This window comes from Venturia canescens, chromosome 5, assembly GCF_019457755.1.
Source record: "Venturia canescens isolate UGA chromosome 5, ASM1945775v1, whole genome shotgun sequence".
NCBI lineage: Eukaryota > Metazoa > Arthropoda > Insecta > Hymenoptera > Ichneumonidae > Venturia > Venturia canescens.
Window position 1 is genome coordinate 14,980,625 of NC_057425.1, and position 20,244 is coordinate 15,000,868.

General features: G+C 34.8%; 4 protein-coding genes across 5 annotated transcripts; 3 read left to right on the forward strand and 1 right to left on the reverse strand.

Annotated features, from left to right (window-relative positions):
• The first annotated feature begins 369 nt into the window (after positions 1-369).
• Positions 370-3,857, forward strand: kri (krishah). The gene is made up of 7 exons (XM_043420683.1): positions 370-681; positions 861-903; positions 1,030-1,179; positions 1,277-1,421; positions 1,585-1,715; positions 1,793-1,856; positions 3,397-3,857. Exons 1-7 carry the CDS (start codon positions 539-541, stop codon positions 3,447-3,449), a joined length of 729 nt encoding a protein of 242 aa, XP_043276618.1. The 5' UTR covers positions 370-538; the 3' UTR covers positions 3,450-3,857.
• Positions 3,843-7,886, reverse strand: LOC122411690 (SH3 domain-binding glutamic acid-rich protein homolog). Its single transcript, XM_043420685.1, has 5 exons — positions 7,508-7,886; positions 6,805-6,987; positions 6,124-6,267; positions 6,004-6,044; positions 3,843-5,706 (listed from the first exon to the last, which is right to left on the reverse strand). Exons 1-5 carry the CDS (start codon positions 7,550-7,552, stop codon positions 5,529-5,531), a joined length of 591 nt encoding a protein of 196 aa, XP_043276620.1. The 5' UTR covers positions 7,553-7,886; the 3' UTR covers positions 3,843-5,528.
• Positions 7,887-8,665: 779 nt separating this feature from the next.
• On the forward strand, positions 8,666-15,854 carry ABCB7 (ATP binding cassette subfamily B member 7). Of its 2 annotated transcripts, none has more exons than XM_043420681.1 (11): positions 8,666-8,807; positions 11,530-11,778; positions 11,914-12,121; positions 12,296-12,462; positions 12,561-12,839; positions 13,253-13,427; positions 13,505-13,662; positions 13,806-13,969; positions 14,044-14,173; positions 14,408-14,683; positions 14,910-15,854. In XM_043420681.1, the coding sequence occupies exons 1-11, from the start codon at positions 8,742-8,744 to the stop codon at positions 15,138-15,140; spliced, it is 2,103 nt and encodes a 700-aa protein (XP_043276616.1). In that variant the 5' UTR covers positions 8,666-8,741; the 3' UTR covers positions 15,141-15,854. The 2 variants fall into 2 exon arrangements, with proteins under 2 accessions (XP_043276616.1, XP_043276615.1); XM_043420680.1 differs by lacking the exon at positions 8,666-8,807 and adding an exon at positions 8,832-9,411.
• Positions 15,855-15,972: 118 nt separating this feature from the next.
• LOC122411685 (lebercilin) lies at positions 15,973-20,057 on the forward strand. Its single transcript, XM_043420679.1, has 9 exons — positions 15,973-16,137; positions 16,255-16,364; positions 16,457-16,611; positions 16,699-16,917; positions 17,003-17,122; positions 17,195-17,430; positions 17,700-17,772; positions 17,848-18,320; positions 18,694-20,057. Exons 1-9 carry the CDS (start codon positions 16,076-16,078, stop codon positions 19,733-19,735), a joined length of 2,490 nt encoding a protein of 829 aa, XP_043276614.1. The 5' UTR covers positions 15,973-16,075; the 3' UTR covers positions 19,736-20,057.
• Positions 20,058-20,244: the final 187 nt, after the last annotated feature.

Consider the following 20,244-nt stretch of genomic DNA (forward strand, 5'->3'; position numbering starts at 1 on the left):
TAATTATACCTGATTCTTACTAAGTAATCAATGTTTTATTATGGGAAGAGAAAATAATATCATATTACTTATGATAAAAGTCGTAACATATAATTTGTCTATTTTAAGCTCTAATTGAACAAGTTTCACGTTGGCGGGAAATTTGAAAATCTCAACTCTACGTCAAACTTTTTTGCAAGTTTTAGCTGCGTTTAACAATGAAATGTTACAGTCAATTATTCCAATCGTGAAATCGAATTTTTAATTTTCCCGAGAAATCTTTCAATGTGTCTGATAATGAAGAATTCGGTTATTCCTGAATACATAATTCATCCCGGAAATCGTAATGACAGCATGGCTGCGCTATTTTGGCCGTATATTCGTTGCAGCGCATGTTAGAGGATCCCGTGTTTTGTGTGTAATGATATTCACGTTTGTATTTGCAATTTTTCCTGCGGGAGGCGTGATGGAAAATTCGTCGTAGCAGTGTTAGTGAATTCGACTAAACCAGCCTGAGTGTTGCACACGTGAATCTTAATAAATCGTTAAAAACTGCAATATGGGTACGCAGGAAACTAATGTTAATAATAATAAGAAGCTCGTGAATGGAAATTGCGAAAATTTCGAGGAGTACGGACCAAATTTGAAGGTTCTACCAACCAATGATCAAGTCAAAGAATTGCAAACTATTTTACGAGACAAGTGAGTAAAAAAATAAAACAATTACGGGGGTAACAGAGCGACGTGGACCTTTTGAGCCGGCCACATGGCTGAAATCAGGGATTAGTTTCAATTTTATAATCGCGGGTGGGAAAAATGCACATTTCACCAACGTCATGGCTTCGGTCATTTTCGTGTAATTTCATGTAATTTTTTTTCAGGAATACGACACGCAGTGATTTTAAATTTTACGCAGACCGTTTGGTACGTTTGTGATAGAGCGATTGCCAACGACTTGTTTTCTTTCCGTATTTACTTTAATTTCAAATGAGTAAACGCATTCTTGTGTTTTGTTTTTCCTTGTAAAATTTTCATTTTTTTAAATTACAGATCAGGCTCGTGATTGAAGAGAGCTTAAATCAATTGCCATTTTCAAAATGTGTTGTTACTACTCCCACAAGTGCCAAGTACAAAGGGTTAAAATACCAAAAAGGGAATTGTGGAGTTTCTATTGTCAGAAGCGGCGAAGCCATGGAACAGGTAACCAAAAGAAACAAACTACATACACGACTTTATTTTTTTTATTATAATTTTTTTAATATCAGATATTTTAGCATTAATTTCAATTGGTTTGCAGGGCCTGAGAGATTGTTGTCGTAGTATAAGAATTGGAAAAATATTGGTTGAAAGCGATGCGGACACACACGAGGCCAAAGTAGTCTATGCAAAGTTCCCAGACGACATAAGCGAAAGAAAAGTCCTATTAATGTATCCCATAATGAGTTAGTACCGTCTACGGAAACCCACTGTTTTTCATAATACCCGTTGAGAGAAATAATTATTAAATGCATCTATTTTCCAAGCTTTTTTTTTATCCAAAGATGATTAAAAATAGAGTCAGTTTGGCATTCGAAGTTATACTAATTTGATACTATTTTTATACAGGTACCGGTAACACTGTCATAAAAGCGATAGCTGTGCTAAAAGAACATCACGTCCTTGAAGAAAATATTATACTTTCAAATTTATTTTGTACTCCACCAGCTGCCAAAACACTAGTCACTGCCTTTCCAAAGGTAATGAATTTCGAAAATTTGATAAAAGTTACTCATGCATTAATTACAGTGATAAATAATTGTATTTTCAATTTCAGATGAAATTCTTGACATCGGAGATCCATAATATAGCGCCAAATCATTTTGGACAAAAATACTTTGGTACGGATTGAATTCCTTGAATAATTTTAGAAAAAAAGTACCTATAGGTATAGAGAAACATAGGAAGAATCAGGATAACGTAAAAGAAAATCATGAAAGAAACGAACTATTGAGGTTGATCGATTAAAACCAATCAATATGAGAAAAAAATTGCCTTCGATGTGCATAAAAATTTTCATAGCGGTGCAATGATGCAGTTTGAAGCATAAGCCTATTATTGCTTTATTTAAGCAGAGTTCAAAAAGTTTTTTTTTTTGAGCTTGTATCGAATGAATAACGGTGCCGTTTTCAAGTATTATAAACCTGTACTATATTTATTTATCATATAAGCATAGTATATTGATTTAAATTTAGAATAATGAAACATGAAAGAGTAATTCTTTTTTGATTGGAAAATCGAAACATACAGTTACTTCAATAGTTTGAATTTTTTCTACTACTAATTATAAGACTGTGTATGAATTTTAATATTTTACAAGTACTTATACGCCGGATCTTGAGGAAAAGTATGAATTATTATACATCAATCGTGAATTAAAAAGGAAAGTAAAAAAGATCCGAAATCGTGAAGAAAAAGAATGAACATAAAGAGTTGATAATTTTTTTTTTGTGGGTTCAAGTAATAAGCATGCGGCACAATTTAGTTGTGAATCCACCGTCGATGATTCATTTCCCGTGTAAAATGTCTCATCGCAATTATTAACCGTTGGAAAATGGTGTTGTATCAAAAGAAAAACAATTTGAATCTCTGGACAGTTAGACTTAAGAATCGTTGTACATAAAAAAACCAATTATTCATTTGATCAGTGAAAAAAAAACAAATATCTACAAGGTATTTTGAGGCATATGTCATCAAAACATGCAATGAGTTTCAGTATGTCTAGGATGGTAAATTGCATAATATAGTAGTACGTCCGGATAGTAATCGAGATTTTTTGTTACATTCTTAAATGCACTGACATTTTTTAAAATTGATAACGTATCGTCGTTACAAATCAATTATTAATTGACCAGCCTTAGAATTTGTAAAGTTTTTAGATTATATACGACGAATGGAGGGTGCGATGGATTGCAGAAATAACGCATAATAATAAAATCGTTTAATCTACCGAATCGTCTGGAGAATAAGTTCTTGATATTTTTCTCTCTGTTTTTCCTTTTTATAAAAATACGGATTTCATAAGAAAGATTTTTGTATAGAGAACATCGGCGTAGAACGACCGTTGTCATTTGTAACGAATTTTTTCAAATTTCATGCATTTTATGTGTCAAAATGGAACATCGGAAAGTTGACGCAATGAATTTTTTTTTCTTTGTTAATCAACGTTGTTCTGCTCAACTAAATCACATTGATTATAATGAACGATGCATCCTTTAACAAACCTATAAAAACGTGAAAAAAAAACATATTTTGTAATAAACACTGCATTCAACAAAAGAATTTGTTTTCTTTTTTTTCTTTATTTTTTATTAATCCAACATTGTCCTAACGATAAGAACAAAATAATAATAAATAAACCTTTGCTATAATTGTTTTCAGGCTGTTCGTATCACAGTGTAGTGATAGTGGATTCGCAAAATGGAGGACTGTGAAAAAATGATAACGTGTGTGTTTTAGTAAAGAAGTGTTATATTGAGTTTACGAATTTCAAGAACTAAAAAATTTTCTATTCCGAATTGAAACGAGATGGGAAGGGGAAGAATTGAAGAGATTGAGTAGTAGAGAGTTTCACACCGGGAAAGTTGATTGAAATACGTCGCGGTAAGAAACAGCCGATTTAACTAGGACACGGTGTTGAGTGAATGTATGTATGTATCTAATAACAAAGCAGGCCGTTGGTGCTATTTTCACCCGTGAAGATCGGTGAACTTTCTGGAATCTTACCAATACAGATGAAGAAACGAATTATAAATTATTTTCATTCAATTAACCTGACAAAGTAAACATTAATATGACTATGGCGATTTAAATAAAATCTCAAAAGATTTTCGTCAACAGTATATCGTTTATTATTCTGGAATATAAGCGTCGAGGAAATTTCATTCAGGCATTGGTTTTTTTTTTTTTATTATTATTGGCTACGTTAATGCGATTTACTTATTCGTACAAGATCGCTCGATATTTGCGTAGAACAGAAATGAACACTCCTCGTAACTGTTTTGATGCCCAATTTGGATTTCGAATAATTTGTTGCCAAAAAAATTTGATTGCACAGTGTGCACAGATCACTTTGCAGTACAAATAATAATCTTTTGACACAAAAGTATTACAACTATGATGACAAGTATGCTTTCTCGATTCGATTTTAATGAACGAATAGAAATGTTTTTTTTTATTTTGTTTTTTTTGCAAAGCAAACAAGCAGTGCTCATTTCCGGTACCTGCATAAGGCTTACGTTGTTTTCCCATACGTTTTTCTTTCTCATTTGTACAAATAACGGGATCTCATGACAACAATAATAGTAATGTGGTGTATACATATAAATATCTAGAAAAGGCTAAAAGCTAACATTATAGATGTAATTAAAATTATTTGCCATGTATTCCCATTATTCGTTACGACCGATAAATCCTGAACATGTGTAGAAATAGTTTTTAGTCTCTTCTTTTCGTGTTTTTTTTTTCCCCACCCACAATTTTTTTTTGTTCAATCCAATTTCCAATCTCAATTCATACTCCAACTTAGTGCGCAACTGCTAGCGTGAAAAAAAAATGTAAAATAATATAATCAGCTCTTGTAATTCGCAAGTTCTTCAACGCAGAGATCGTAAAAATATGAAATAGAAAGTCTAACTCCGTCTAATCCTTAGGCTGATTTCAATAACTGTTTTCATCTCACGAAAAGGAGTAAATAAATGGGTTTTTAACTATAGTTTGAGCTTGGAACTGTCGTAAAGATTGCGATTAAAAGTATTCAACGTAGTTTCTTCTTAAGCGTATTAGAAAAATTGAGGGTCGCCATTATACGCGGGAATAATTTGTTAATCCCTCCCGATCAATACTATTATCACGTATTACAGTAATAAATCATTGCTAAAATCGTAAGATGAGCAAAAAAATATATATTCGTATGATCAAAGCACGCTGCCAGACTCCTCGGCATCGGTCAAGCATTCCCTACGCTTTGGCCACATTTTTTAAACAATACAACAAACCTAATTCGTACATTACTATGTGCGAATCTGACAACTATGTTGTATCTTGTTGAAAACAAAGTGATGTGAATCTTTTTTTAGACGAATACTAAAAAATTTATGTGAACGATGAAAATAGAAATGAACATGGCTTTTCTATTTGAATAACTCGAAGTAAAACGCGACTCAACGTACTTTCTAAACGTTTGATGAGGATATAGATGTTTTCTTTTTTTTCAAGCATTATAAAATAAGATGAGGTCTTACTCGTAACAATACGTGTGTTCTCTGTCTTATAATCATGTGTTACATGCGCCCTTGTGACATTAAGATGCGATAGTATAATCTCGGCAGTATCTTTCGTTCAGCCTGAGTTGCACAACCCAAAAAGAAAAAGCCTCTGAAAAAAATCTAACCTCGTGGAAGGACTATACGAGAGAAATTTGACAAAATTTCCGCATTTAAGCTTCGCCTTTTTTCCTTTTTCCTTCTTCTATCCTTTCGTTGGAAATGTTTTTCTTCCTTCGGACGTTTTTTTTACTCTTCTTGCTCCTGGTCGTCCGATTTTTCCTCGTTTCTTTCCGCACTCTCGTCTATGTCTTCAGAATCCAACTCGTCACCTGTTTCTCTTGTTCCTCCTGTCTCCGATTCCGTCGCTCTTGCCTTATCTTCGTCCTTTTCCCCGGTCGTTGCTGATGGCCTTTCATCCAAATCACTAAAAATCATATTTGTCTCGTGATTCAATATTCTTGATCCGTTTGTTGAATAGAGCAGTATTTTTTCTATCGTTTTTTTTTCATTTATTCCATGGCACGTAGGCTGAATTTTAAATATCAATCAGTCGTTATTCATTTATTTTGTTATTTTATAAAAATAGTAATTATTTTGATTTTTAATAATTTTTTTCAAATAATTAAAAGTATATGTATCGGTGAGAACATTTTTCTTGTTTCATATGCATGTGAACCATTTTATCTAGCTACTTTCTATTCCGTTTCGTTGAACCGCTTACCCCTCCGAATGAACAGCATTTGTATCCTTGTCCATTGATGCCTTAAACAGAAATAAAACATGGACGAATGATAAATATTGAAAAATTTAAAAAATCTGTCTCTTCAAAATTGTAATATACCTCTCGACTCGAAGCATTTCCATTTTGATGAATATTATTGCTTTGCATTGAACTTTTCCTACTAACATCCGTCGTACCAGGCACTAACTTGAGAAATTTTTCCAGCTCATCAATTTCGTTTGATAAATCGAAATCTTCATAATCCTGTGAAAAACAGTGTTCGTTCCAATCAACAAAAACGTTTCAAACAAAAGTTGTAATGTATGCCATTTTTATTGATCAAAATTTTCATAAAATGTGAAATTCCAAATTCTCGGTCCTTGTTATGAAATAATGAAAAAGAGTTCTCCAAAAATGTGGCATTATTAATAAACTGAATTTCCACAGCTAAAAACTGAATAATTTGTTAGTAACGTTAAGAATAAATTTGTGTATCTCAGAGAACAAAAAGTACCAAACATGATGTTATTCTCCGTAAAATGACACAAATTTTTCGAAAAAAATGCAGATTTCTCTTAATCTTATCTCTTAAAAAGTGATTGTAAAGTTTGATCGTTGAATTTCTGGAAGATCTAAAGAAACCTCATATTGTATCAAATAATTTCAGTTCGGTGGGTTACGCAGACTCAGTGATTACAATTTAATGAAAAATGTGTACTCCTGTGGATAACTAAACATTCAATTGTTCGATAGCCTAAAATATTGATTTCCAATGATCAAAATAGCAAAAAAAAAAATTACTCCGCAGTAATCCTCGTCGTTGAATATTTGTGGTGGCAACGGATATTTGCCTGTTTTGGCGGTGCTGTTACCCTGCATGAATTCTTTTTCATCCTCTTTTCCAGGCTCGGTAATGTCAATGACTTCATACTCGACGTTTTTACTATCGAGAATCATAAGAACTCGTTGCTGTCTTTTTTTCACCTGTTAAACACAAATGCCATTGGACTTAAACATACAGCAAAAAAAACGTGACATCACTATAAGTATGAATCACGATGTGCGGTAATTCACGTCGTGCAAATCGTCGAGTATAATGTAATACACTTGGGACACAAATGTAAAGTATAAAAAAATATTTTTCAACATTTTTTAATCAGAGCAAATAAAATGAATTTTCGCAGTATAGTAGGGGTAGTTGTTAAAATAGATCGTCGCGACATCGCGTTGTCATTGACTTTGGGCTCGAAGTTTTATTAGCGTTATAATTGACGACAGAAGGTCACCAAATTTGTAATCTGATCCGGGAGATCGTGACGGCACATATGGATCACGAAATGTCACAAGTACATAATTGTATACTTATGTGCGTTGGTATTATAAAATAAATCCTCGAGGGTTTTGGCACTGCTCAAGGTCTTCGAAACAAAATTTGCTCTTTTTATATACGACTGTCAGGAAAAATAAAAAATATGATTGAAAAAATATTGAAATTGGCACTCACTTCTTTATTACCGCTGATACCCGATATGTAGACCTTGACGGGCATGATTAAACGATTATATTTTATATTAACTATAAATTTTCTTCCCTGTCAACCCGGCACACGATCTATTCTACAAACTGTTTTATCCTTTTTTCACACACACCCGCACACATGGGACGCGCTTTTTAACGCGACGCTCGGTGGTTTTATTATATCCTCTCGCAATGGTGCGTGCGTGCTCCGCGAAGTAATATGAAATCGAAAACAACAAAACAATCCGCGACTACCGCACTACTGTGGCTGGTTATGGACTGACGGCGATAAGTATATTGCGCTCTCTAGCCACTATAATGCTCCACGAAAAAAGTCTACCCTAGCCTGACTGGGGGAACTGGGGAACTCTTCTCTCTCCTACGCCTCTCTCTTTCCGACTGTTACTACGTCATCGAAAAAAAACTCAATTTATATATGGGCCATTTTGTATAAAGAACCGCCAAGTTTTTAAATATTCCAACCTACCTCTCATTTCAAAGAGAAGCGTAATATAATCATTCCAAAAAGTAATGAAACTATATACAGCAATTTTTTAATTATTTATTTCAGCTATATATACATGATGAACCTGAAATTCATTATTAGATACGCTTTTTGAATAGTTTTTATAATTCGAATATTTGAAATAGTAGTATTATAAATTTTTCAAGAATGGTTGTCAATAATCATCTTTGATGTCTCTATTGATAGAACTCAATTGAAAATTTTTCACCGCAGTTCGCCTCCTTTATAGCTTTGAATTTTTCGCAAAAGTTAATCCAATATAAAACTGTAGTTTTTCCCGATGGCAGTTTAAGATCAATTCACATTTTTAACCCTAGAACGCATGACTGGGGTGTGAGCACACCCCACGCGAACTTCGAACTACGCTCCCGTCCTAACAAGCGACATTATCGACTGATTATCGACGGATTTTTTTATATATAAATTCAATTGAAATTAGTTTTATCGTACATCATTATTTTCGTTATAAAAAAACGAAGAAAATGGTGTAGGATAAAGTCAGTGTAGCATCGTAGGACCGGATTTATAGGCAGAAAAAGAGTGGGGTGCGTTCAAACCCCGGTCATGAGGTTGAGGGTATGAAAAAAGGCACATGAGGTGTAGGGTTAAGATGGTAGTTTCGACATCGGACCGACACGACTCGATTCAATTTTTTCAACGTAATCCCCACCTTAGAATTAACTCATCAGTGCATATGAAACGCAGGTTAATATTGGAGAAAATAAAAGCCCTTTTGACATTAAATGCCTCATACGTGAAGGTAAATAATTATACGACACACACCTACACAACTATCAGATTGAACAAGAATTACAATTATATTCTTGTCGTCGAAGTAGGTTTTTTTTAAAAAGTGCACCTCTCGACCAAGAAACAAGAAAGTTCTGATTATCAGCGCAGTGGCTGGCTGTTTTTTGACGTGGTGTTCTTTCTTCCATCAATAACGGGTGCAAAATATCGAGTGTTTCCATTGGTTGAAAAATAAACACAGCGGCAATAGTTACACCACTGCTCCTCTACAAACTATATAGAGGAATCCAAAATCGAGTTGATAAAAAAATTGTGTAAATGCGATTGGTGACTGTGTTCATTTTTCATTTCTCGGGCACGCGTGAGACGACGACGTACGACGGAGAGCTCGTGCGACCGTAAATTGGTCGCTGTTGGTCGTTCGGTATAGAATGTTGGGGCCCGTCCTAAACTGTCGTTTATTTTGTATAGCGAGAAACAATAAAAATATTTTTTTACATCGACGAGTCTCCAGCCGATACAGCCAGATATCGCATCAAATAATTTTCTGCAAAGGTCGTTCCTTCGATCTAACCAAACACAACTTACCAATAATATCAGCTGCAGCGATCAGGGTAATTGGAGTTATCTCCTATGTTTATTATTTATTCTTATTGACTTAGTCTAATTTTTATATCCTTTATTTTGTCAATTGCACGCTCTCCATTCTGCCTAATGGAAATATTTAATGATAATTACTATTTTGAGTTTTTTCATCCGTAACCTCAACATCCGTAACCAATAGAACTCTTGGTATTTGTCTGCAATATTACTTTTACTCGATAATGCCCGATAAAATCGTCATCATTATACTGGTTTTCTATCCAACCCTGCTCTCTGAATACGTAACAATTGAGAAAATTGTTGTTTTCTTTTTATTTGTTCATTGTATTTTTTCTGATACTAAATTATCACTAAAATAATGGTATTACATCAAAACAACAGATATTTTGAAATGACAGTTGAACATAAACTTTGTACAAATTGGCTATGAAGATGTATTCGCTTTCAAAGGAATAAAATTTCATAAACAGGATATAAAATATTCCTTTTGGATTTAACTTCAGAAATATATAATTTCATTATTATTATCAATTTGTAGAAACTTGTTAAAAATGCTCAATACTATAATACATCGGAGCACAAATATTGGAAATCTAATTTCATGGTTAATAATCTAAAATTTGTTCAATATTGAATTCATTCATAATTGACCATCCAAAAATTCTGCAGATTTGTGACACCTTCGTGCATTATGGGCCAAAGGTTGAAAGAACATCATCATCGACGGAGAAACATATTACAGACATTAGTTACAGATGAAAGTGATCTTATCAAAAAAATGGAAGATTGGATGTTATCCTTCAATTGGTTACCCATGTGCAAATTAGTGCCAACAGTTTTTCCGATAACAGGCAGAGGTTTGAAGTGTCTTGAGGATGTAAATGCTGACGATGTACTCATGAAAATACCCAAGAATTTATTAATAACAACCTCTTTGGTGGGGAACAGCAAAATTGCTATGATTTTTCAAAGTGGGGAAAGTTACGAAGCTCAATGTATCTTGGCGGTGTTTTTAGTTTATGAGAAACATTTAGGCAAAGATTCCAATTGGAAGTCTTATCTGGATACTCTTCCCAGTTATTATACCACACCGGATTTCTGTTCGAGGAGAGAGAAGAAAATCTTGTTCCCTATGTTAGGAGATCTAGAATCGCATAGTAGCAAAGTACAAAATAATTATCGCTCTATTGTTAGATCCTTGAACAAATTAAAACAATGGGGTAAACATTTTTGTACGCACTGCGAAGAACCTCTCCACCAGATACTTACTTTCCACATTTTTAAATGGGCCTATTACACTGTTAATACAAGGGCTGTGTACATTGACGGTACAAAAAAAAACTCAAACAGTTCCATTCCAATCAAAGATATCGATAATATGGCTTTAGCTCCGTTTTTAGATTTTTTTAATCATAGCTACGATGCGGCTGTCCAAATTGATTTAGTTCGGCATGACAAGAACGAAGAATATTATCAGCTTCGATCCTTAAAACCTTTTCCCAAAGGCTCTCAAGTTTTTATTAATTACGGCTCTCATGACAGCTTGAAACTTTTCATGGAATATGGATTTTTTATACCTGATAATCCTCTCGACCATGTTCCTTTCGATTTCTCTCACATAGAAAGAGTCTGTTCGGTTTCTCAATTATTGCGTAACTTTATAGAGTCTCACAGTTTTGACAAAAACATGGGTTTCACTTGGGAAGGTTTGACTTATAATGCAAAAATTGTACTGTTTATTTTAAGCACTCAATGCAGCAGAGACCACTGGAAAATTCATGTGTATAATGGAACATTTTCTCAAGAGGATTTATCCGGTATAAATAGTTTAGCTAAAAAAATATTAGATATCAGAACGATTGAATTAAGTAAACAAATGAATGTTATGGAGCGAATTGTAGAAAAAACAACAAGTTTTGAAATCGCCATAGAACTTTTAAAAGAATATATTCGTTTGTTGAATACTGCAAGCACACAATTAATTGAATAGCTATACATAATATATTAATGAACTAATTGAATTAAATACCATAAAAAGCAAAATGTTTACACTGCCAATGTTTTTGTAATATAAATTGAATAAAAATGTGGAATCAAAGAAAAAAAACTGGGATTACTTTTATTTACAGCATTGCAGTGGAAACGTGATCGATCGCGCTCAAACTAAAAAATGTGTACCTCAATCGAAACCCGTGGTCACACCAACGAAAGCTCGTCTCGCAGTCGATGGAGTTACAGGGGGAAAACCCGGACAGCAGAAACGCAATTGTTTTCATCCTGGGGTTTCTAGCTTGAGTAGAGAGAATGGTATTGTTGACAGTGAACCAGTCAACAGTTCACAAATGATGAAGGCAATGCTCGGTTACATATGGCCTAAGGTTCGTTCAAATTTCAATACGAAATTTTAAAAATATTTTATCCGGAAGCATCTTTATCAATGACCGCATAAAAATAAAACGATTTTGAGGATTTCATGCCTGAAGCTAATGAACGTCTTTTTCATGATTTATTAGGATGAACCGGAAATAAGAAAACGTGTAAAAATCGCCGTTAGCCTGTTAGTCGGCGCAAAAGTCTTGAACGTTTGCGTACCCATACTTTTTAAAAATGCGGTCGATACTTTGAATTCCATTTCGATTCAATCAGGAGGCGAAGCTATTCTTGGTATGGGAACAGCACCAGAAACCGTAACTACTGTCGCAACAGCTATACTTTTGGGATGTAAGAATACGAAAATGGATTTAAACCAAGTGAACGGAATTTACGTTAAAATTTCATTTTTTTTAACGACGTTTTTTTTCGTTCTCTTTACGAACTAATACGATTATCCATTTCCTTTTCAACGCCAAGTCTTCATACTTATATTTAGTAAGAATAAAATGATTCTTTGCTCAGACGGACTAGCTCGCGCTGGTGCCGGAGGTATGAACGAGTTGAGAAACGCTGTTTTTGCCAAAGTGGCACAGCATTCTATAAGAAAAATAGCAAAAAACGTCTTTCTTCATTTGCACAATCTGGATCTAAGCTTTCACCTTGGAAGACAGACCGGTGCTCTTTCGAAGGTGAGGTAATGTTACAATAAATAAAAAATTCGATAGAAAAATTTTGTTTACCTATTAAAAAGCTCATACATCATTTTAAATGTTAATTTTTATTGCAGACGATAGACCGTGGAAGCCGAGGTATCAATTTCGTTCTCTCCGCAATGGTGTTTAATATTGTACCAATCTTCTTTGAATTGGGCCTCGTTTGCACGATTCTCGGATTAAAATGTGGTCCGGAATACGCTAGTGTGGCGCTTGGCTGCGTTGGTTTCTATACTATCTTTACGCTCCTCGTTACGCAATGGAGAACGAAATTTCGAGTTTATATGAATCGAGCTGAGAACGAAGCTGGCAACAAAGCAATCGATTCATTGATCAATTACGAAACCGTAAAGGTAAAATACAGTAATAGATCGTACTCTGTCAATTTTTATTCTGACTGCTAGCTTTTGCCCGCGACTTGGTCTGCGTAGAATTAATACTACGGGTAGCTTATTTTTCATCCGAGCTGTTTTTTTTTTTTATAACATAACGGTAAAAGAAATATTATTGATTCCTTATGAAAAGTTAAATTATAATAAGTTTTATATATTTTAAATAATTATTGATTACCTCCACCTCCCCCTTTTCACATCCTTGAGGGATGATTTCCGTGATGAAAACTATTCCATGTTCTTCCCCGAGACTTAAATTATTTCTATACCAAATTTTATCTAAATCGGTTCAGCAATTTAAGCGTGATGAGCCAACAGACAGAGTTACTTTCGCATTTACTTTTTTTTTCATCAACGTCATATTATTTTTCTAGTATTTCAACAATGAAAAATTCGAAGCCGAACGGTACGATCAATCTCTTAAAAAATACCAAGCTGCCTCACTCAAAACCAGCACAAGCTTAGCGATGCTGAATTTTGGTCAACAAGCGATTTTCAGTATCGGTCTGAGTGCAATTATGATAATGGCTGCTGATTCAATTGCGGCAGGTGAAAATTCATTTTTCTTCCTTGGAAAATACCCAGTTTTGAGAATCTTTAAGTAATCCAATTTTTTTCCACTTCAGGAACTATGACCGTCGGCGATTTGGTTATGGTCAACGCACTGTTGTTCCAGTTGTCGGTTCCTTTAGGATTTTTGGGCTCTGTATATCGAGAAGTTCGACAAGCATTCATTGACATGCAAACTATGTTTACGCTTATGTCCAAAGATCCCTTAATAAAGGTGAGTCACATTCGTTCATTTTTTTATAATTATAAAATTGATGACAGCGGTTGAAGGACTTATTGTTAATTTATACGAAATTGATTAATTAACAAGAAAAAACTTAAACATTCGTTGACTAAAATGTTTTTTTTCCCTGACAGAACAGAGAGAACGCTGTTCGTTTCATAATTTCGCCAAACACTGCCGATATTTCATTCAACAACGTGAGCTTCCAATACATAGAAGGAAAACCAATTTTTAATAATGCGACTTTCACGATCCCGAGTGGGAAAAAAATTGCAATTGTTGGAGGATCGGGTTCCGGGTAAGCTTTATCTCAATTTATTTTTACGATCTACTCCGCTTTGGCATAAAATAGAAAACCGTTTTTTTTTTCAGTAAAACAACGCTTATAAGATTGTTATTCCGGTTCTTCGAACCGCAGCACGGCGAAATATTTATTAATGGACAAAATATTCAGGAAGTCGATATCAACGATTTGAGACGATCTATCGCGATAGTGCCACAGGTGAATTTTTTACTAAATTTTTGTTTTACGCAGCAGCTCTGATATTTTGTTTTCCATTCCTTCAGACAAAATTTGATGATCAGTTGTGAATATTTATTCCATTCGATACAGGGAAACAATGGCACTAATCAACAAATTTGGATTCCTATATTACACTTCATTTTCATCTTCATTTTTATTTTCATTTCTGAAGAGATTTAACATTGATTTCGTGATTTCTGGTGTATTTCATAGGATTCTGTGTTGTTCCATGACACAATATACCACAACTTGCACTACGGCGATCTCACAAAATCGCCAGAACAAGTGTACGAAGCTGCGAAAATGGCAAATCTCCACGAGGCCATTCTAAAGTGGCCGAAAGGTTACGAAACGCCTGTTGGAGAACGTGGGCTAAAATTGAGCGGTGGAGAAAAACAAAGAGTCGCGATAGCTCGAGCCATTTTGAAAAATAGCCCAATTTTAGTATTTGACGAGGCGACATCGTCGTTGGACTCAATTACCGAACAGGTAAATAAAATTGATCAGAAAAAACGTTTTACGTAAACCCAAAAAATAGAACGTAAAAAAAATGTTAGAATATTCTATTTTCTTTTGAATTTACACAAAATGATTTATTATTTGATTCGGAAATTCATTGACCGAATTGATACTCGAGGCGGATAATAACATGAGGTTGAATGGTTCAAAGAGAGTTTTCCGATCATTTTTATTTATTTATATTAATTTTCAATAGAATATTCTCGAGGCTCTTCGGCGAGCAACGAGCGGTCGTACATCGATCGTAATAGCTCATAGATTATCGACAGTGATGGACGCCGACGAAATTCTCGTATTGGACAACGGATGTTTGGTAGATCGAGGGTCCCACGAGGAACTTATGGCAAAGCCTCAATCGATATACAACAAATTGTGGGAGGCACAGTACATGGGGATGGACAAGAGTTCTCGGGCAGAAAAACCTTGAAATGTTGAAATTATTTGGAGGACTCGCGGATGGATAAATCATTCGCTCGTTAGTCGCATTGTATATTGTAAATAATAACGTAGGCGACAAAAACTACTATTCGGACGATGCAGGCATCTTTGATAGTGTTCATTAGGAATGTAAGGTTTTAGAAAATGAAAGTATAATGCAATGAAATATGGATTTTCCAAAAGTTCAAAACGTTATGAAGTCATAAATTTGAAAAAAAAATAAAACAGACTCAAATGATAGAGAAATAAAAACGAACTCAATCCCCCTAATATAATCAATAAAGATACAAAAACTTTTGAAAACAAATACTAAAATTGAACCAATTCTGTCGATTACATTTTTTTAACATTTGGAATCTGTTGTTACATACGTCTTTATCCGATGTAGAGTCAGCCGCTAATTGACGTAGTTTAATGTAAATATTGAAATTCGAAACGCATTGTTAAATTCATTTGAATTTGAATCCAAGTAACGTAAAACTCAATGAAAAAAAACTTGAAAATACAGTTTAATTTTTTAACCAAACACGAAAGCGTTGCGAGTGAAATAATGTACAAAGCGTTGATGGACATAAAAAAGTGTGTCACGAATGGGTGTTGAGTATGGAACGAGAGCAGAATTCTTTTCTGTTTAAATCCTAAAAATATAGTAGCATGTGAAAGAAGGTTTGTGGATGAAAATACACGCTTGGAGTAACACACAGTTATTGATCACTTATTTCCGTGTGTTATTGTCTCGTATCACCATGACGACCGGAGCGAAACAATCATGGATGTCTCGGTACAGCCGGCAATCTGTTTTTATTTTTTCACCAATTTTGACAACCTCACGTCAATGTCGAGAGAGAAAAAGGAATTTTGAGCGCGATGAGAAGATTTGAAATGTGATGAATTGAAAGTGCGACGAAGATTTGTCATTGTAAAATGCAATCTGAGGTGCCCTCATTGTCCGTAGTGTATTCTGATGGGAAGAAACGTTCAGCTAGGTAAAAAAAAAAGCAAAACGAAAGTACGATAGTGTCGTAAAGTTCTTTTTCTTTGATATAGTGTCGTAGTGAAACCGGGAGGCTAACATTGCTCGTTTTATTATTTATTGTCGTTAGAGATACGGATTTAAACGACCAAACCTCAAACGTACAAGTTACAAATCATAACGCGTGCAAGTTCTCAACGAATCTCGTCTCAAATCGCAAGCAATTGCATCCTCTAGTCGGTTCGTAGAGAAAATTTTTGACATTTCATTACCGTCTTCTATTGATTTTGTTGGCTTATTTGTTCATTAATATTTTTTCAATCCGGAAACAGGTGGACCGTATAGAAATAGCATGCGTCTATACGCCTTGACCGAACCCATCAGATCTACTAACAAATCCTCCGTGGGCCAACGTGTTATGTCAGCCAAAATGTTGCGCGTCAAGCAGTTGCAAAATCAACTTTCCGATGCTCATTATCATCTCAATGTAAATACGATTCGTTTATAAGTCGGAGACTCCGCGTTGAAAAATATTTTTTATTTTCGTTTATTCGATGTTTTTTTTGTCAACCAGGAATTGTCTAACGAGAATAGACTTCTCAAAGCCCTCCAAAAACGACAGGATTCCGCTTTACGAAAATACGAAGGTAAAAATGCTGAATTACCACGAATCATTAATTCTCATCATGAAGAACTTAAGGTATTGCAAACCAAGTACAAAAAATTGAGAATGCAGCATAAACAAACGTGTGATCTGTTGAAGGAAAAGGAAACTGAGATTTACTCGTTGCAGGTGCGTCATACTTTTGTTACCACTCCAAATATTTCCTTATTTCTCATCAACACTTTTTAATAGCGATTCGAATTATTCTGTGTAGGTGCAAAACAAACATCTGACGCAATTGAGCAAGGATCGGCACCTCGAAGAAAGAGAAAAACTACAGATGCGAGTGTCCGACTTGAACTTCAGGATAGAACAACAACAAGAAACTATTCAGGTGAAAAATGAAAAATTGATACAAAATAGAAATCTGCAGTCGAAATCGCATTCTCAACTCATTTTTCTACAGACACTGAATAGAAAACTTGCTCTTGAAAGTAAAAGCTTGAAGCATCAACTCAATGCAGAAGTGGCGAAACACCGAGAGACGCAAAAGCACTTGAACGAGACTTTAGAAAAATTGAAGAATCTCGAAGATTTGTTGGACAACAGAGAAAAGAGATTGTATTACAGCGGTAGATTGCCCGTTTGTAATAAAGGAAAATCAATGGAGAGTCAGTCGCTCATGAACTTGAGACAAAACAGGTAGCAGGTCCACAATTTTCTAAACTTTACTATTTTTACAGTTTAATAATAATATTTTTTTTTTATTTTATTTTCATTAAAACTTCATATCGATCGAATGATTGTGGCCAAAAATTCTTACTGAATTTGTGACCAACTCTTAAATGTACAAATTAATTAAAACCGAAATTTCCTCCTATCGAAATCTTGGAAAAAAACATTTATTGAAAAATGCTTTTCAGGGACCACAATATTTCTAAATAAATTGTTAGAAAAAAAAATTGTTTCAGTGGTCCGCCAAATGCTTTGAAATCCATAGGAAAAAGTGGGGGATCTCAAAATGAGCCGGAACATGGAAGTTTGGTTGGTTATTATTTATAATCTCCTGATAATTGTCGTAGTAAATTTTTCGAATAACAAAAATGATCACGTTTATAGCCCAAGCTCACGAGGACAGAATCGAGTGAGGGAAAAACGATTCCAAATCCAAAGGAGGATCAGAGAGAAGGGACGCCAGTAACCGAGACGATGAGCACTTTGCAGCAAGTTCGAAAATTTCGTCTCCAAAAATCCTACAGTCGAAATGGGTCTGCGAGTCTTTTAAACGTAGTGGATAAAGAGGAGGAAGAGGAAACTACAGCTAACGAGATAAATCTTAAAACCAAATATTCACGAATCGAGAAACTCAGAACAAAGAGATTAACGATGAACGAAGTCGAATCGGACGGTGAAGAAGAAATCAAGAAATTCGTTAATAATTTCGAGGCTACGACTGACATCGAATCTTACAAACTACCCGAAGAATTGATGAAAGAATTCGGCTACTCTAGCACCGACAGCAAAAGTGATGCGGATGAGGAAAATATTGAGTCCGGCTCATTGGCCAGCAAATCCAGAGACTTGCACACGAGGTAAATACACAATTAATAATCCACCTAAGGTAGTTCTCCGAATTAGATTTTTTTTCAACCTAAAAAAAACAAACGAAACGAATCAATCGTAGGTGATTCAAATTATCATTTTCTAATTTGAGTCAAAAATTCAGGTTGACTAATCGGTAAAAAAAAAATTTCAACTGCGGATCTGCTCTTTTGAACAACAAACATAAAAGATTTTCAATTTCATTTGTAATATTTGAACAGTCTACTATTTGAAAAATTCATGAGTTATTAATAAAATAAACTATCAGTAGGAGAACTGCCTTAACGAATTTTCACACAATTCGTGAACAAAAAAGTAAGATGTAGCATGAATCTCGTCGTGAAAGTTTGAATGGAATTTCAGATTAATCGCAGACGATACGGATCTAGTCCGACAACCCGCTCCTAGTGAAGTGACCAAAATGAGAAAACCACCATCCCACTCGGAGAGCGAATCTGACACCGAGGATCGATTGAGAAATGATCGATTGTCAACACCGATCGAGGACTATGGAGTTGTACTGCAGAGCGAAAAAGAAAATGCTCAATCATTGGTGCAGGATTTTTCGAAAATCGATATAAATCGAACTCATTCGGATTCCGAGATGGAGAGAGCGAATAAAACACATTCAGAAGCATTTAAAAAATCAGAAGATGTAACCTCGAGTGTACCATCGAGCGAAGGGCATGAAAATAACCATCAGCGTTTATTAGAAATGACGAAATCGTGGTCGGAAGTTCAAGCGAAAATAAAGAGAGACCGCGAGATCTCAGAGAGTCAGTTGAAAGCTCTGAATGAAGGAATTTTGGAAGACGAATTAGAGATTAAATTAATCAACGAAGATCGTGGATATTCGAGCATAAGGACTGAAAATTTAGAGAATCCGGAGAAGGAAATTTTCCGGGAATCATTGCGTTCACCCAGGAAAATTGAGAAGCGTGAAGAAACTTTCGAAATTCCTCAGGCTCAGCGAAACGGAGTTGAAAAGACTGAATTTATTGATTGTCCCGAAAACTTTCAAGACGATGCGAAAACATATGCGAAGCAGCCTGCCGAAAATTATTTGATAAAAACAAGCTCGAGTCACCAGGAATCAGAAAAAATTCTTGAAAATGGGACTAAAAACGGAAAGTTTGAAGCACCGGATATAAAACTGATCAATTTCAACAAACAAAAATTATTAGCAGCAATGAAAGCAATCGACGACAATGAGAATATAGATTTTTCATCGAATCAAAAATATCGGCCAGCAAACTCTGCGGTACGATCTCAAACGAGTGTAACGGAAAATCTGTACAGAGGACTCCCGACGCATGCACGAAAAAAGGATGATTTATTGAAGGAAATATTCGGTGACGGCAAAGTAGAAACAAAACTTCGCGGAGGGTGTAGCAAATTACATTGAAGCAGAAAGAACGATGGAAAGTGAAAAACGTCTTAATCATGGGAGCACGAAGTGCTGCAAAGCATCGTTGTTAAATAAACAACATTTCCTAAGAGTAAGAACAAAAATTATTAGATTTATAGCGCCCGAGGAAAAACCTTTGACAAGATAAAAGAAAATGAGGGAAAGAAATAACCGTGGATAGTTTCATGAGCCCGGAAATCCTGAATGTACAAACGGGTAAAACTCCGCAATTTGTATAAAGCCTCATTTACGAGTATTGTACTTCGGAGCCCAAACGGGAGAAGAAAAAACAAAAAATAAATAATTTCCTACATTCCAAGACGTTTTTAAATACATACTGTGATTTTCTGCGACGATGAACAAGTTAATTCAATCGTTGACGAGTCTGAGTTGTGAAAATACAATACAAAATTTATTTATCTAAAAATATAAATCTCATTGTTGTTTCTTCATAATACGTTAACAATTTTCATAGTCGTATTAAATTATAACAGTACAATATAAAA

Bases quoted from the DNA above. Each gene is read 5' to 3' on its own strand.
- kri (XM_043420683.1), top strand. From the start codon at position 539: ATGGGTACGCAGGAAACTAATGTTAATAATAATAAGAAGCTCGTGAAT. The intron at 682-860 runs GTGAGTAAAAAA...ATTTTTTTTCAG, and splicing joins CAAACTATTTTACGAGACAA to GAATACGACACGCAGTGATT. The intron at 1,422-1,584 runs GTTAGTACCGTC...ATTTTTATACAG, and splicing joins ATTAATGTATCCCATAATGA to GTACCGGTAACACTGTCATA.
- LOC122411690 (XM_043420685.1), bottom strand. From the start codon at position 7,552: ATGCCCGTCAAGGTCTACATATCGGGTATCAGCGGTAATAAAGAA. The intron at 6,268-6,804 runs GTAATTTTTTTT...TGTTTTTCACAG, and splicing joins ACGACGAGGATTACTGCGGA to GATTATGAAGATTTCGATTT. The intron at 5,707-6,003 runs GTAAGCGGTTCA...TATGATTTTTAG, and splicing joins AATGCTGTTCATTCGGAGGG to TGATTTGGATGAAAGGCCAT.
- LOC122411685 (XM_043420679.1), top strand. From the start codon at position 16,076: ATGCAATCTGAGGTGCCCTCATTGTCCGTAGTGTATTCTGATGGGAAG. The intron at 17,431-17,699 runs GTAGCAGGTCCA...AAATTGTTTCAG, and splicing joins ATGAACTTGAGACAAAACAG to TGGTCCGCCAAATGCTTTGA. The intron at 17,773-17,847 runs GTTGGTTATTAT...TCACGTTTATAG, and splicing joins AGCCGGAACATGGAAGTTTG to CCCAAGCTCACGAGGACAGA.
- ABCB7 (XM_043420680.1), top strand. From the start codon at position 9,229: ATGTTGGGGCCCGTCCTAAACTGTCGTTTATTTTGTATAGCGAGAAAC. The intron at 9,412-11,529 runs GTAATTGGAGTT...TTTTATTTACAG, and splicing joins TATCAGCTGCAGCGATCAGG to CATTGCAGTGGAAACGTGAT. The intron at 13,428-13,504 runs GTGAAAATTCAT...TTTCCACTTCAG, and splicing joins TGCTGATTCAATTGCGGCAG to GAACTATGACCGTCGGCGAT.